The 17,500-nt window shown below is 38.6% G+C and overlaps 1 protein-coding gene across 1 annotated transcript in view; it reads right to left on the reverse strand.

Moving 5' to 3' along the window:
- LOC143026483 (neuropeptide Y receptor type 2-like) overlaps nucleotides 1–17,500 on the reverse strand; it is a 198,565-nt gene that overhangs the window by 61,893 nt on the left and 119,172 nt on the right. Inside the window, exon 3 of the mRNA XM_076186943.1 lies at nucleotides 12,452–13,908. Within this exon, the coding sequence (XP_076043058.1) occupies nucleotides 12,495–13,880 (1,386 nt within the window). The 5' untranslated portion in view covers nucleotides 13,881–13,908 and the 3' untranslated portion in view covers nucleotides 12,452–12,494. The remainder of the gene's footprint in view (nucleotides 1–12,451; nucleotides 13,909–17,500) is intronic.

Raw genomic sequence — 17,500 nt, forward strand, 5'->3', positions numbered from 1 at the left:
GGAGCCGTTTCATCCTTCTACCTTTCTGAGCAGATCAGTGCTCCCTCATGAGGACTAAAGGGAAGGGTGGGCTTAAAAGACGCGACCAAACTTCTGCTTTGAAAATAGATTTTTAAAACATAAAAAACGTACATGAGGTTTGAGTCAAAGGCTTTATAAGAGGAATTGAAATATGATGTTGTTTTCGTGATTTAAGACGGCTCCGTTTGTTTGTTTTTTCACTAATTTCTTTGTGTCTTTTTATATACACAAATAGATTATGAAAACATATGTTGTAGTGAACGTACATTCAAGGATATGTATCACACATAAATATATGCACAATCCTACATATATGTTTGAAATGTACATACATATATAAAATTCATATATACAGTACATATAAATCATATCTACATACACACAGACCTACTCTCTCTCTCTCTCTCTCTCTATATATATATATATATATATATATATATATATATATATATATATATATATATATATATATATATACATATCTGTATAGATATTCATACGCATATACATTTGAATATGCACACAAATGTAAAAGTATAGGCAGATAATTCACAGAACAGGCACATGATCCAATTAAATGCTGGTGACCACTTGGGATTAGGAAACACGAAATTGCCAGGCGCTTTCGTGTATTTCCTGGGTTCAGTGGTGAGCACAGATAGCATACTGGCACAAAATATGTATAAGTAAACGAATAAAGTGAGTAAATCTACGTTCTTTAGTTTAAAGCTCAATTTTTCCTTTTATGATGATTAGGGCCCAGGAAACCCGTGGCAGCACTGATTTTAATTTTATCTGGATAGTTGCTCAAAATTTATAGATACCTACCACTATGAGTGGGTTTTCTATGGCATGAGGTGACCTTGATGTTATATATATATATATATACATATATATATATATATCTATAATCATTATATATATATATATATATATATATATACAGTCACGAGCAAAACTTTTAATCCACGCTACAATTCCCACACCAACATTATTTTTTTTGTCGAATACGTGATATATTTCTCTATCTAGAATTTAGCCAACAGTTGGGTAATTTTCTTGAATTGATAATAAAAATAGTAAGGGAAATAGATTTTTTTTTGTACCATGAAAATCTGAATGGATCATATCTTTTGCTTTTGACTATACACATACAGTACATGAATATGTATGTATACATATATACATATATATATGTATATATATATATATACATATATATAGGCTATATATATATACATATACATACACATATATATATACATGTATATATATATATATATATATATATATATATATATATATATATATATACATATATATATATATATACATATATATATATATATATATGTATATATATATATATATATATATATGTATATATATGTATATATATACACGCGCACGCGCGAGTGTGTACTTGCACATATATACATGTCAAAAAAGGAGGGGCTGCTAACGGAATATTGGAGAAAAAATGTCTTATGTCTATCTTCAAAGAGAAAATGAGCGAGGAAGGACTATATAAGATCAGTGAAATAAGCCCCTTTACTTGTCTTGGTCTACTAATGGTATAAAAAAGAGAAACTATAAATAGATAGATAAGAAGGAAGAAAAGATGAGGATTGGGGATTGTAGGAGTGAAATCCTACCACACACTAGGAAAAGGTCAAGGCTTTGGTTGGAGTTAGGGGTTCCTAGGAGGAAATGTCTTACTGTTTTATATCAATTATAATTTTGCATAATAGAAAAAATGTACAATTATATGGAACTCCGCTATAATTCGCGCGCGCGCGGGTGTTATTTTGTATGTTAGTACAAGATGAGATTAGATGTGCGTATGTGTTAGCGTTTGTGTTCTGTGTATCATAGGTACGTATGCATATCAAGGTAATCAAAGTGTGTAGATCTGTCCTCACGGAACATGCAGCAGTGAGTGAATGTATTCGGCTCAGATTCATTGGGTCTGCAGCCGCGCTGGCATTGATGGAAATGTGTAGGTGTTATCTCGTCTGTCCATCTACATTACCCTTGCCCCCTACAATGTGGAAAGCGGATGGTATCAGCGTGTTTGCCTGAAACAGCTTTATACAGTACTAGACCACCCGTGACCCGTTGGGTCAAATAAAATCTTAAATGATACGTTGTTAATAAAATGGTCAATAAAATCTTTATTAAGGCAATGCTCTTATGTTTACAACATTCTTTGTACAATTTGAATGATCTAAAAACACTTTGATATTTTCCTTTTGCTTAACTCTACTCAGCACAACATATAATTGTCCATGCTGGAATACATGTTTGTCTAGAACTCTAAACTAAAACTTTCTGAAAATTCTGTCCTTTAGACTTATGAATGGTCATGGTAAACGGTGATTGAACTGGAAACTGAATTCTTGCAAACGGAATATTGTCTCCTTCAGATTAAACAATTTTCAATCTTGGAATTAGAAGATTGTGACGTCATATCGTCGTTGCTTGGAACACTATGCATCATATGATTTATACGGTTCGTGATATTTCAATAAACTCATTATGCCCTATGGAAGCTAATTTAGGAGTTGGCTAAACTTCTGAGTACTGAATATGAAAATTTTAAATATCAATGGTCAGAAAATATGTAATCGGAGAATTGGAAATTCAAAAATTGGGAAATTGGAAAATTAGCAGTTGTATCGTCTCGCGCTCAGCGCTGGGGTTCCTTGGGACCCACAGAGCGGATGTTGTAACGTCATGTCTCTTCTTCTGATTGGCTGGTCCTCAGTCGTGACGTTATATCTCTTCTTATGATCTCTTCTTCTGATTGGCTGGTCCTAAGTCGTGACGTCATATCTCTTCTTCTGATTTGCTGGTCCTCAGTCGTGACGTCATATCTCTTCTTCTGATTGGCTGGTCCTCAGTCGTGACGTCATATCTCTTCTTCTGATTTGGCTGGGTGACGGTTTCAACCAAGCAAGATAACAAACAAGATGGTCAGAATTTTATAAGTATATACAGTAGATATAAGTACCCATTGTTGAAACAGGAAATAACTGAATTCTACAAACTTCATGGGCGTGATTGAAGGGTATGTCCGGCTTCTTTTTTATTTCTTTTTCCTCAGTAGAAGATTTTATACAGCTATGAATTTAAGTGTTTGTCTACCCTCGTGAGGCTAGAACCAACTCCGAACTAATGCCTTGACTTTTAATCAGTTGATATTATCTCGTGGCCGAAAATAATATCAACCCATTCTCAATTAACATTTGCAACAGCTACTTCAGAATCGATTTTTACATTTCTATTTCTCGCTCGGCGATTTTACAAAGATCAGGGGATACTTTCCACTCAGCAAAGAGTTGAATTCACATTGGCTTACTCATTTATGCACACCCACCCACCCACCCACACCCACACACACACACACACACACACACACACACACACACACATACACACACACACACATTATATATATATATATACACACACGCAAACATATAATCACATACACACGCACGATCGCAAACACACATAGACATACACATACGAGGGGAGTAAAGATTCAGGTGTAGAAGATATAAATGTAAAAGTGAGGGAAAAAGCTGCAGCTTTTGGAATTACTGGGTGTGACAAATACTCCAAGACCTGAGGTGCTCTCAAACTGGATAGACAAAGAATGTAGGGAACACCTAGCGAACAAGATTCACAGTCTTATTATTTGTTCGTTGAAAGAAGGTATAGTGCCGCTTGATTGGAAAAGGGCAAACGTGGTACCAATTCACAAAGGTGGATGTAAGGAGACTCCACTAAACTATAGGCCTGTATCACTGACCATCACAATAGTGAAATTATGTGAAAGAATTACAAAGGATCGATGGACCAAATGTCCTTGAAGAGAAAAACATTCTGACAGAAAGTCAGTTTGGCTTCAGATCTGGAAGGTCGTGTGTGTCGAACCTTTTGAGCTTTTACTCGAGAGTGATTGATGCGCTGCAAATGAGAGAGAGATGGGTGGCTGGACTGTGTGTACCTCGGCCTAGAGAAGGCTTTCGATAAAGTACCTCACAACCGACCTATATGGAAATTAGATCATGTTGGAGGACTGAGAGGAAAATTGCATGGGTGAAGGATTTTTTGAAAGAAAGATATATGAGGACAGTAGCAAAGAACAAAATGTCAATATGGACAGCAGTAACAAGCGGAACCCCACAGAGTTCAGTGCCTGCGCCAATGATGTTTCTTGTCTATGTCAGTGACATATTGGAAGGTACAAGCAAGATCGAGAGAATACAATGGACATCAACAAAAGTGGTCTTCAGCCTGGCAGATAAACCATATGAGGAGAGATTAAAACCATTGGGTTTGCCAACTTTGAAAACTCGAAGAGAAAGAGGTGATATGATTACAGTAATCAGGTCACTAAAGGGGATAGACTGCATTGGCAGAGATCTCTTGATTGAGAATGGGAGTCTTTAAGAGGTCGTGGGAACGAATTAAGAAAGATCACATGTCTCAAGAATGTAAAAAATAAAAGTTTCCATAAAGATGCATAAACACTTGGAATGTTTTAGAATGTGATATTACCCAAGCTCCAACAATACATGAATTAAAATCTAAATATGATAACTAGAAATCAAGTACATGGATTAGGTTGGAACTGAACATAAAGTTGGAGGCTAGGTATGATCAATTGGAGAAGAGGAGGCGTAACCCAACGAACGTTTCTCTTTTCCAGTGCATTACAATTAGGTAAATACACATGTAGACACATTCTATCACCTCCTGCTCTCTCTCTCTTTCTCTCTCTCTCTCCCTCTATATATATATATATATATATATATATATATATATATATATATGTATAATTCCGACAGTCGTCCCTGGATTCAAACCTAGGCTTGCGAGAACGCGAAGCTGACGTTCCACCGACTAAGCTATCGGGTGTCTAAAATTCTCTAACCTGGGAATTAATCTTACTCCCGAGGAATTAAGTCGACTGCTAACTGCCGTCCGTATTTAGTTTTTACAGGGAACTAACGCCACTCGTGGCTCGTGGTTAAGCTGGTACGTTTCCTTGATGGACTTTCGTCGTTGTTATACCTGAATAGAATCACCAGTGACGGTGTAGTCGGAATTATTTGATTGACTACACCGTCACTGGTGATTCATTCAGATACACACACACACACACACACACGCACACACACACACACACACACACACACACACACATTATATATATATATATATATATATATATATATTATATATATGTATATATATATAATATATATATGTATATATATATAAATATTATATACATATATATGAATATATATATGCATATATATATATATATTATATATGTATGTTGGTACATTATGACAAGTTGATGAAGCATAGAGCGAAACCGGTCAGGAATAAACTCAGTAACTCGGAACTAGACCCGTGACTTCTTTTTCCACCTTCATATATATATATATATATATGCTAATAAGAACACGGGTACGTGTGTTCACTTATGCAAAGTAGACCACTTGGAAAAAGAAACTAACGAAGCAGAGCGCTTTCGTATATTACATCTGCTTCGTTAGTTTCTTTTTTCCAAGTGGTCTACTTTTGCATATATATATATATATATATACAATTCTATTCTAGCTACCGCCCGACAGTTTTACTCAGGTTGACAGAGAATCTTCCGTGGCAAAAAGATTAAATGTCTGTTATGAATAGCAATTTTCGCTCACCTACTCTTATCTTTAATCGTGGACAGGCAACTTTATTTACTGCCGGGAAACTCTGCGTAGCAATAGGGATAAACCAAGCTGTACCTAAAGATCTCAACATTTTGCCCTGGGCATAGGAACATGAAAATATAAGAATGGAGGAGGCTGCAAGAGACCTTAAAGCCTACACTACACAGTTCCATATCCTTTACCACCAGTCACCCGTCTCCATAACATGATCTCATCTTCTCTTTAAACAACCAATTGTCTCAGTGCTCACTGCATGGTTGCTAAGACATCACATCCATTACTTAATTGCGTATTTGGAAAATATTCAAATTAGCTGTGGCTCTGTCCCACATTCATTACGTAAAGTGGGGTCATCGCCTGCCAACAACGATTTGCATCCCTCTCCCGACACCCTACTCCTCTCCTGTCCCGGCCATTTTTCAATTACAGGTCATCACCCACCGCATGCGTTATCATTCCTATGCTCCCACTACCATCCGTCACCGACCACCACCACCGGCCATTACCACTCCTCCACCAACTACCGTTCACCATCACCTCAACGTATCTCCCTCTATCTCCAATTTAGCAGAGGTGGTTAAAATGTGCTATGGTGACAAATGAAGCTCGCTGGTCAAGCAAGTTAGGGCGTCATTATTTAGGGCGAAGGTCGTGGGGGAGGTTGCTCGAACCCTGTCACCGGCGAAGTTGAACCAAGGGAATGGTTTATTAGATTACACACTACAAAGTCCTCTATAAGGGCTACCGTCCTGCCTACTGATGGGAAAGCTGGGGGGGGGGGTTGTGACGTAAAACCAAATCAGTCAATCAAAATTATAATGACAAAAGATGCCGACAAAAGGATTTTCTGTTCATAATGAGGTAGGCTTGTGAGTAAACAAGTACACAAAAAACATAATTCAATGACAAAGCAGGCAAGTAAATATACAAACAAATGAATAGATAGTAATTAAAAATAAGTAGAAAATACATAATTAGATAAATCATCATTGCGTAATAGATGAATAGAAACAAAGAAGTAATTAAGCACATGAAGAAAGCAATTGAAGAAACGCGCAAATGCATCAGTAAATATAAAATAAATATATAAAAACAAAGAAATAAAGGATTATTAAACAATAAATTATAATTACATAATTGAATAAATAATAGATTAATTTCATAATAAAAACATATGAAAATAAAAAGCAAAATAAATAGATGTTTAAATACATAAACAAATAAATAAGTAAATAAATAAATGAACAAGTAAATGACCAAAATGAATAAATAAGCAAATAAAACAATTAAATTAATAAACAAATTAAAAATAAACAAGTTAGATTAATAACTTAATAAATAATAAATAAGTTAAATTAATAAAGAAATGAAAGATATATAAATAAACAAATAAATAAGTAAATAAGTTAATATATAAATGAATGGATGAATAAATATATGAATGAATATATAAACGAATATATCAATTAATTGGTCATTAATGAATGCGTATAAAAATGAAAAATACAAACACACGAGCAAATCTAAGAACAGTAGTTGGGAAGGGTGGGCGTTGGGTTACTATGTAACAATAGGGTCAATGATTATTTCAATATATATATATATATATATACATATATATATATATATATCTATATATATATATATATACTCGTATATTTGGTCTTTATTATTATTTTATATATACATATTTATCTATTTATTGTTTTGTTTATTTATTTATTTATTCATTTATTCATTTATTTATTTATTTATTTATTTGTTTGTTTGCTTGTTTGTTTTTTTCTTAAGGTTTGCGAGGCTATCACCCGCCCAGACCTCAACCTTGCTACGGTCCGGAACCTACCAGACTTCGGCCTCAAGTTCTCAGATGATTACAAAGGTTTCTCTGGAGTTGAAGTGAAAAAGGGGGTGGGGGTGGGATTCATATTGTTAAAGCGGACTTTCGGTTCAGCCAGAGTGGGTTATTTCACAGATGCCAGATGGTCTTGCTCAGCTGAGGGCATGATATCATGCCAACGGAGCTAACCTCCATTTCGGTTAACCTTATCACTACGATGAACAAATGTAGATTTAAGAAGGAAATAGACAAGAACTGGTAAAGGAATAGAATAGAATAGAATAGAATAGAATAGTATATAGTGAGCGCTGAAACAATTGATTGTTTTAAGGGAAGATGATATAAATATATAGACATGGAAGACAGGTGGTAAGGGGACATGGAACTGCATAGTGTGGGACTTAGGATCTCTTGTAGTCTCCTCTATTCTTGTGCTATTATGTTAACTGTCTCAATACGAAGACGTACTCTACATCTTATATTGACGTTAATGCCTACTACGCCATCGTTCGTCTTAGGGGGGGAGGCGGAGGTCACCGTGCCATAAAGGCTCAAATGACATCGCTTGACCTCTTTACGACAGAGACATGACGAGGACAAATGCTTCTGGTGGAAAACAAACTATTCTACTCAGATGAAGGAGCCTCATGGGAACGAAAAGGTTAATCGCCGAGAAAGAAAAGAAAGAGCAACACAAGGAATTGTAGTCACAGGAAGAGAGAGACAGAAAGAGAGAGAGAGAGAGAGAGAGAGAGAGAGAGAGAGAGAGAGAGAGAGAGAGAGAGAGAGAGAGAGAGAGAGAGAGAGAGAGAGAGAGAGAGAGAGAGAGAGAGAGAAAGAGAGAAACAGACAGACAGACAGACAGACAGACAGACAGAGACAGAGTGAAAGACAGAGAGAGAGACAGACAGACAGACAGAGAGAGAGAGACAGACAGAGAGAGACAGACAGATAGAGAGAGAGAGAGAGAGAGAGACAGAGAGAGAGAGAGAGAGAGAGAGAGAGAGAGAGAGAGAGAGAGAGAGAGAGAGAGAGAGAGAGAGAGAGAGAGAGAGAGAGAGAGAGAGAGAGAGAGAGAGAGAGAGAGAGAGAGAGAGAGAGGAGGTTGTTAGTGGTAGCCAAATTTGAGGGAATTGCCTTGTCTGCTGTGCAGGCTATTGCTAGTGATGGTCATCAAGAGCCACTAAGAAGAAGACCGAGGGCTTACTCTGTGCAAACCAACAAGCAAGCATCGAGGTCCTTTTACCTTTCGCTTGAGACTCCATTACTCCTAATTCCACTCTATGTCAACAGTTTCAGATGACACTTGAAATCTTTGTTCAATTTCTTATCTATCTGTTTAATGTTTATTTATTTATTCATTTATTCATTTGTTTATCTATATACTCACTTATCTATTCCCTTATCTATTCATTTATCTATTAATTGCTTGTTTATCCATTTGTTAATTCATTTATTGTTTATTCATTTATGTACCTATGTATTTGTTTACTTATTAATTTATGTATTAATTCATTTATTGATCTATTTATTACTTTATCTACTTATTCATGTATTCATTAATCTATTCATTTGTTTTATATTCATTTGACTTATCTGTCCATGCATTAATTTGTTAATTAATCAATTAAGTGTTTTTTGTTTATTATTTACTCATTTATTTGTTTATGTATTATTCAAGTACTTGTTTATTTATCCAATTGTTTTAGATTTGTTTTATTCATTGTTTATATTTGTTGATTTACTATTCATATTTTTTGTTTTTATCTATGTACTTATTTATTTGTTTATCTATTTACTTCTTTGTTCATCAATTTATCTATATGCCTATTCTTTATAAACTTACTTATTCGCTCATATTTTCACGCATTATCTGCTTACTGATTTATTATTTGCCTATTCATTCATTCGTTGACTTATTTGTGTGTGCAGACACAGGGAAAGCCTAATCAGCTTAAGCCAGCTGACAGCTGAGGCCAATGTAGTTTCTGCCCTCTGAAACAGTCACAGGTGATCGCTTTCAATTGGCATTCTATTTATATTCACGAGGTAGAATCGACACCATAGACTCCTTTCACACACATCGATTTTTCGCCGTGTGCTGTGCACGACACGACGTCGTGCTCTTAAAAAACCATGGGTGTCTATGGAATCTTTCACACGTGGTTGTGGTCGTGACGTGTGAAAGCGTCCACAGACAATGTTTAATTGAGAGCACGACGTCGTGTCGTGGACGGCGTACGGCGAAAAGTCGATACGTGTGAAATGAGCTATGCACGACATATGTGGAGAGTACAGGTCATAGTAGACAGTATTCAGAGAGCTCTTAACTCCACATGAACAGTTTCACAAAAACTTTAACGGCAGAATGTCATTTTCAGACAAACATGGCAAATACCGTGGCTTAATTTTTCAGTACAGAAGCATCATCAAGGATATTTTTGTCAGATGTTGGGTAATTTTCAGGCTATTGAGTTTGTGGACATTACAAACAAACAAAATATCTGTCTTATAATGTAAGAAAACAAAGATTAAATATTTAAATAAACATTTGACCCGTGCGTGGACTAAAGTCCGTCTCAAAGTCTAATGAATATTTTGATGATTTAAAATGACAATTGGCGACAAAATGGTCGGAGTAGGCAATATGTGAGGATAGAATATTTATCAAATGTATAAAAACGCAGATTTAAAAAAAAAGATAAGTTATCTACATATATCGGAATGAATGAGGATAGAATATTAATCAAATGTACAAAGACGCAGATTAAAGAATATATATAATAATAATAAGTTATCTACATATCTCGGAATGAATGAGGGATGATATGTCCTAGTCTTTTTTCTTCATCCATTTCGAAAGGTAAAAATAATTTAGAGGTTATGCTCTGCGTCTATGTGCTTGAAAAAGCTTCAACAAGCGAAACTTTGTACGTTTAATAAAGGTCTTGTCCATCTTTGGTGTCAACTCTGGTAATATTTTAATGGTCAGTGGAGGTACTCTTTGCAGAGCATTAAATCAAAAGTTGATTGTAAATTTTCGGGATGTTTTGTAGGCGGACAAACAAACAAACAAGCAAATAGACGGGCATAAACTGATGACTACATAACTTGCCAGTTTTGCTGGTGAGGATAAACTGAATTAATCTACATACATCACTCGGCTGCAAAATGCCTGCACTAAAGGTCACCAGCTTTTTCAATGAACCAATTATTCCGCTATATTGAGAACCAGATCATCAAACTCTGCGGTTTGCAGCTGAAGATTACAGGTGCGACGGAAAAACAAAATACTTAAGTCTTAATGCGATTGTTGTCAGTCACTTATACTAAGCAGTTTATCACCATGTTCGGCAAAACAAAAGTTTAGAGCTCCTCAAGACGATGCAAGATATAAAGAACGAGAGAGAGAGAGAGAGAGAGAGAGAGAGAGAGAGAGAGAGAGAGAGAGAGAGAGAGAGAGAGAGAGAGAGAGAGAGAGAGAGAGAGAGAGGGAGAGAGGGAGGGAGAGAGAGAGGAAGAGAGAGGGGGAGAGAGGGAGACAGAGAGAGAGACAGAAAGAGACAGAGAGAGAGACAGAGAGAGACAGAGAGAGAGACAGAGACAGAGAGAGACAGAGGGAGACACACAGAGAGAGAGAGAGAGAGAGAGAGAGAGAGAGAGAGAGAGAGAGAGAGAGAGAGAGAGAGAGAGAGAGAGATAGAGAGAGAGAGAGAGAGAGAGAGAGAGAGAGATAGAGAGAGAGAGAGAGAGAGAGAGAGAGAGAGAGAGAGAGAGAGAGAGAGAGAGAGAGAGAGAGAGAGGGAGACAGAGAGAGACAGAGAGAGAGAGAGAGAGAGAGAGAGAGAGAGAGAGAGAGAGAGAGAGAGAGAGAGAGAGAGAGAGAGAGAGAGAGAGAGAGGGAGAGAGAGAGAGAGAGAGAGATAGTGGAAGAGGAAAAGGAGAGAGAAAAGATAAGGGAGTGAGGGAGGGAGGGAGGGAGGAAGGTGGAGGAATGGGTTAACAAAAAGTAGAGGCCTGTCTCTGGTTACCACAAGAACATTAGGCAAAGGCGACGATAAAAATGCCTCTCACTCGTACGTTTTCGTTATCATATTATCTATTCTCGCTAGCAGCTTAAGATGTTTTGTCAACTGCGAGAGAGGCTTCTTACGTTAATTCTGAATGTCGCCAAACTATCTTATTCATCTGAGAGGAACCAGTGTAAAGTTTGGCTGCTAAACCTATTTATTAACTTTCTTCTGTTTACCACCACATAACACTCAGCAGAGGAAAATCCCTGGCAGTCTGATGGAAGGCGAGAAACGAACAACGATGACGGAGACAAAAAGAATCCGTCGTGCCAGCTGTAGAGTCAGACTCTTTCTAACAGGGTCACAGTCCTCGAACCCATACGTTATCAGCTGGTTCTGTGTGTGTGTGTGTGTGTGTGTGTGTGTGTGTGTGTGTGTGTGTGTGTGTGTGTGTGTGTGTGTGTGTGTGTGTGTGTGTGTGTGTGTGTGTGTGTGTGTGTGTGTGTGTGTGAGAGAGAGAGAGAGAGAGAGAGAGAGAGAGAGAGAGAGAGAGGGACTTGCTGAGTATAAGGAGGAACCTCAAAATGGAAGACTTTTCTATAATGACCCGAAATAGATGATTTTTTTTAAGGAAGAAGAGAAATCTTCATAGCCTCTGGATAAGTAACAGAGGATAAAGTACTCCAATAAACATAGTAAAAATCTTATACAGTTGTAGGAATGAGTGTTAGACCAACAACACTTATCAGAGACTGACAGAAACATGTTGAAAGTGTCTCCAAACACGGGATGAGTCGTATGAATCAGATCAAGAGAAATGGTGCACACGATCTTACCTGGAACTTGACTTGTTTGCCCCCCCGGGCACTCCGACTGGTGCTAGGAATTCTCTTTTAGGTTGATGCTGTTTCGAGTGGTGTTCTTTGGCGAGTGGGGCACGGTCTGGATGGTATTGGTCTGATTGGTTTGGAACACCAAGAGCGTGACGCTTTCAGCTGGGCGAGTCGGAGACTCCCCGGCCGCTCGCCAAGACTCCGGGAAGGCCCAGCCCAGCTTCTTCATGAACCTAGGAAGGAAGTCCAGAAGCTCTCTCCGAAGATTCGTGTTGTGCCAGCCGTAGAGGATGGGGTTCGTGCAGGCCGAGCTCATGGCGATAATGTGGCAGGCTCCGAAGACGGTATAAAGATACCTCGGGTTGTGGAACCCAGAGTAATGGAAGTCCGCCATGAGGTTGACCACATGCCAGGGGAGCCAGCTGACGGCAAAGGCGATGGCGATGGTGGATAACAAAATGGTCGTCTTGCGGTTCCTCTCGATCTCCCGCTGGGCGCGTCTCGCGTCGTGTTGAGACATCATGTGACATTCGAGGTAGCGTCTGATCTTGGCATGGACGACGCTCAGTACGACCATAGGGATGACGTAATGGGTCACCAAGAGCATGATGGTCCATATGTCCTTCACGATACGGGAAGGCCACAGCTCGACGCAGCGCGTGTAAAGAAGAATGTCCACTAAGGTCACCTGTTCCACCAGGTAATAGAAGTACAGCGGGAGCGTAAAGAGGATGGACGCCGTCCAGATGGCCGTCACCGAAGCGGCCACGTGGAACCTGTTACGGTCGGATCGACCCACACGGACGATAGTGACGTATCTGTCGGCGGCTATAGCCACGATCGTGGCCGTGGACACGAGGATGTTGGTGCATTGGAGCACCGGGATGAGCTTGCAGATGAAGCCCCCAAGGGCCCAGTCCTTGTAGAGGAGGCTGACCAAAGTAAATGGCATACACACCAAACACATGCTCAAGTCTGAGACAGTCAAGTTGATGATGTACAGGTTCCTTGGTGTGCGCATGGCCTTCTTGCGCCAGATGACCCACCCCACCATCAGGTTACCCACCACGCCCACAAAGACGAGGCACACATAACACATGATAAACACGATCTCGGTGCTGTTGTCCAAATACCCCGTGTCGCTGTCGAAGAGTATGTCGTAGGCCTTCTCGTAGGAGAAGTTGAAGGGGGAGAGCTGGCTCGAGCCGTTGGTGATGTTGGTGAGGTTGTGGAAGGCCGGGTCGAGGAGAAGCATTCCGAGCTTCTCGAGCGGGAGAAGCTGCTCGGCCAGCTCGCCGGTGGATTGGTTCTGAGAGCCTCCCATGACGAGGGAGGGACCTCCATGCGAAGTGAAGGGAGAGGAGAGAGGAGAGGCGAGGGGGGACGAAAAGGGAGAGGGGCGAGTGGGACTGGCTCTTCCTTCCGAGGTCATTGGGGTGTTCTTCCTCTCGGCAGAGGACCTGGAAAAAAGGAAAAAAAAGTTTACTAAGTACCCATTTATGTGTGCATGCATATATACTATATATGTATATATATATATATATATATATATATATATATATATATATATATATATACATATATGCATATATACTGTATATATGTGTAAATATATATATATATATATATATATATACTGTATATATGTTCATATATATATATGTATGCATATATGTGTATATATATGTGTGTATATATATATATACACATGCAGCAGAAATCACTTGAACGCGTGATACTAGTATGCAGACAAACCACTGGGAAAATGAAAGAGATGAGACCAAGCGCTTTCGTCTATTCAGACATTTTCATTTTCAATGTCTGAATAGACGAAAGCGCTCGGTCTCATCTCTTTCATTTTCCCAGTGGTTTGTCTACATATATATACATATATATTATGAATATGCATATATGTATATATATACATATATATATATATATATATATATATATATATATGTATATATATATATATATATATATATATATATATATATATATATCCTTCTGCGATGGGACAAAGAATTCTGCTACAGTGTCTTCTGTCCATGTTGCATCCAATTTTCTTTATGTTTTTACTCTAATGTTGGATGCTCGCTGACCGAGCGGGTTAGAGCGGCGCTACCTGCGGCGGAGGTTGATTTGACGACCTCTGCCACAAGTGAGTTGGACCAATGGCATGGTTCATTAAATTTCATTCTACATTTTTTTTTTTTTGGGGGGGGGGGCACCGTCTTAGCCACCTGATAGAAGTGAATTCGCGATGTTACACCAAATCGTTAGTATCACCTATAATAATAATGTTTCCTGAATGGAAATAAGATCGACGCTGAAAAGGGCTTTCTACAGTAGGAAATTTCATGAAATGTCTGCATACAGTCTGCCAACAAAGTTAAACATTTCTTGTTTGTCTCCATCCAGAATGGGAAATGGTGAAGAAACTTTGTACGAGATGGTCTGCTTCGGAAAAAAAAAGAATGTATCAGACTGTCTACATCGATATGTTTCAGGTGTACCAACCCAGAGAAAATACTATGAGACTCGGTTTAGGCCAGTTACCTTCAGCATAATTCATGAACATCAATTCCGGCTCTATGAGCATGTGGCACATTTCCCTGATGTTGATCCTATTCAGCGTTGTCTCCACAAAAGACAACACTCGATGGAGGAGACGAAGAAGGGGACGACCACAAAATCCATGGCTGGAGGGGCAATTTGATTGAGCCTGTCGAGAGATGTTTGGAGTGGGAAGGAAGGAAGAAAGGGTGTCTGCATGGAAGCTTGCTCCTCGGAGAGACCGTGGAGACTGGCGCCCGCGTGTGAGTGAAGTAACGCGCTCCCTGGCGTATGCCTCCAATTGATGATGATGAAGGTTGTAAATGGCCCCATTATGGACCGAAAGGTCTCCTATTGGTATTGTTTATCACTGTAACTCGTTATAAGTTAATGTAATCTCTGTCTGCCAGCAACCGCAATGAGTTAAAGAAGCTTAATTGGCCTGTCTTTTTTATCCCTTATAAATATTTCACATAGAAAAAAGTATTTCAGAGTCAGAACTTGATACTCAAATTAGTTTCTATTTCATCTACTTTGAGTTTGGCTAAAAGCAAGTTACCATGAAATGTTCTTGTCTTTTAATTCTCATCCTTAAGTATTCATCTTTCTTTGTATTAGACGCTCGCTGGCCAGCGGGTTAGAGAGTCGTTACCTGGGGCGGAGGTCGAGATGATGGCTGTTCGAATCCTGCCGCCAGTGAGTTGGACCAAGGGCACGTTCATTAGATTCCAAGCTACAAAGTTCTCTATAATGGTCAACGTCGTAGCCTCCTGATAGGGCGAGTTCGTGACTTTAAATCGAATCATCACTAACTGCCTAAGCAACTACCTTCTCACTAACGCACATCGTGACGATTGATATTCGGACAGTATATTTCGCCAGTTAACATTTTGCAAAACTTCAAGCCTTTAACAATGTTTGAAAAATGCAAACGTTTCAGTAAGATTATAAGCTGCGAACAATTTGCAGTCTGCAATGACTAACAAGTTCTTTTGTTGTGTGTAAACATTGCAATCAAACTTTGTTGGTATGGACAAGCATTTGAAGCAGTTGGAATTTCAACATTTCAAGAAACAGATTCAATTCATATGTCTAGCCTATGATGGACAATGCTTTTTATGAAATTTGATATTTCAGTGCTCTTTATTCGCGTTCATATCATTCAATATCAGAGTTATGAGCGCTCGTAATAATCATTCGTAGCCCCACTACTGTTTTATGAGCCGCTATTGGCACTTTACTGACTATAAACTCTCGTAAAATAATTCTAGATTAATAAGACTTTGTCCGTCATATTGATGGACAAGTTTCCTATTTCTGGTGAAAATTTCAGTTGAAAAACTGTAAGACTTACAGTCTTCAATCCTTTAAATCGTAAATTCCACTGAGACAAAAAAAAAAAAAAAAAATAGCACTTGGACTTTATTTTTTTTTTTTTCATGGGCCATCAGTACGCCGAGGAAAAATATTTCACCCTTCCTTCACCTAGAAGCTGTTGGATGCTGAGCTTCATAGCTCTGAGGATTGTATTCTGTCCATGCTAGGGCAAAACCTAGCAACGCCCCTCCCAAACAATTCTTTTTCTAAATTTACAATTCAAAATATGCATTCCGTGCGCTAAAACGTTTTACTATTGATGGTTTCCGACGGTCGATGTCGAGTTGGCGAGGCTGGAGTGCCCTTCCATGGCGCAAGCCACGGCGAGTTGATATGACCACCAGTCGCTCAGGATGTAGGACCCTTCTTTCTCCACGCCACTGAAGGACCCAAAGGAACAGCAAGGATGTTACAGTCTGGTACCAACGCTGTTGCAGGAGCTGCCGGAACGATGTTGGTATACAACAACGAAAAATCTACGGGACATCAACTCCTGATTTTCTCCTTCGAGGTTTACTCCTGAAGTCTTTCCCGGCATGGATAGGTGTGCCCGCTAGGCAGCGGACCATGTGGCAGAGAGTAATGGGTTGCATGGTACTATTAGTAGAAATATCCCTAACCTGGCATATAACCATATGAAAGAGAAGTCAATCTGTCTATTCATCTATCGAAGATACCAATTCAAATCTAGTTGATGTGGACAAGCTGCCAGATTTCTAATGCCTGTCTTCTAAACTGCACAGATTAAAGTCTATCTCGTATATTTGCTCACCTTTTCAAGTTCACTTTACTTTTAGTTTTCCTCAACTCCTCTATATATTTTCTAGATTTCCACTAATTTCCCCCATATTTTCACAAACTATCGAGTATGTACAACACTTCGATTTTGTTTTACATCTACTTATTAATTTTTCTTATATTTATCACACAAAAAATAAGGTGTGTACAATTACTGTATATGTGTAAAGGTAACTGTCAACATGTGTGAAACAATGAAGGGGTGAAGGATAAGAGTATACGAATACCACCCCAGGGACAGGTTCAAGGATCGATAGGAGTCGCAAAACATGGAATTCAACATGTTACAGTTAATCCTGCCATGGCTCTTTTTTTCATAAT

Source organism: Oratosquilla oratoria, chromosome 6 (assembly GCF_046742065.1).
Source record: "Oratosquilla oratoria isolate Oo_2021 chromosome 6, ASM4674206v1, whole genome shotgun sequence".
NCBI lineage: Eukaryota > Metazoa > Arthropoda > Malacostraca > Stomatopoda > Squillidae > Oratosquilla > Oratosquilla oratoria.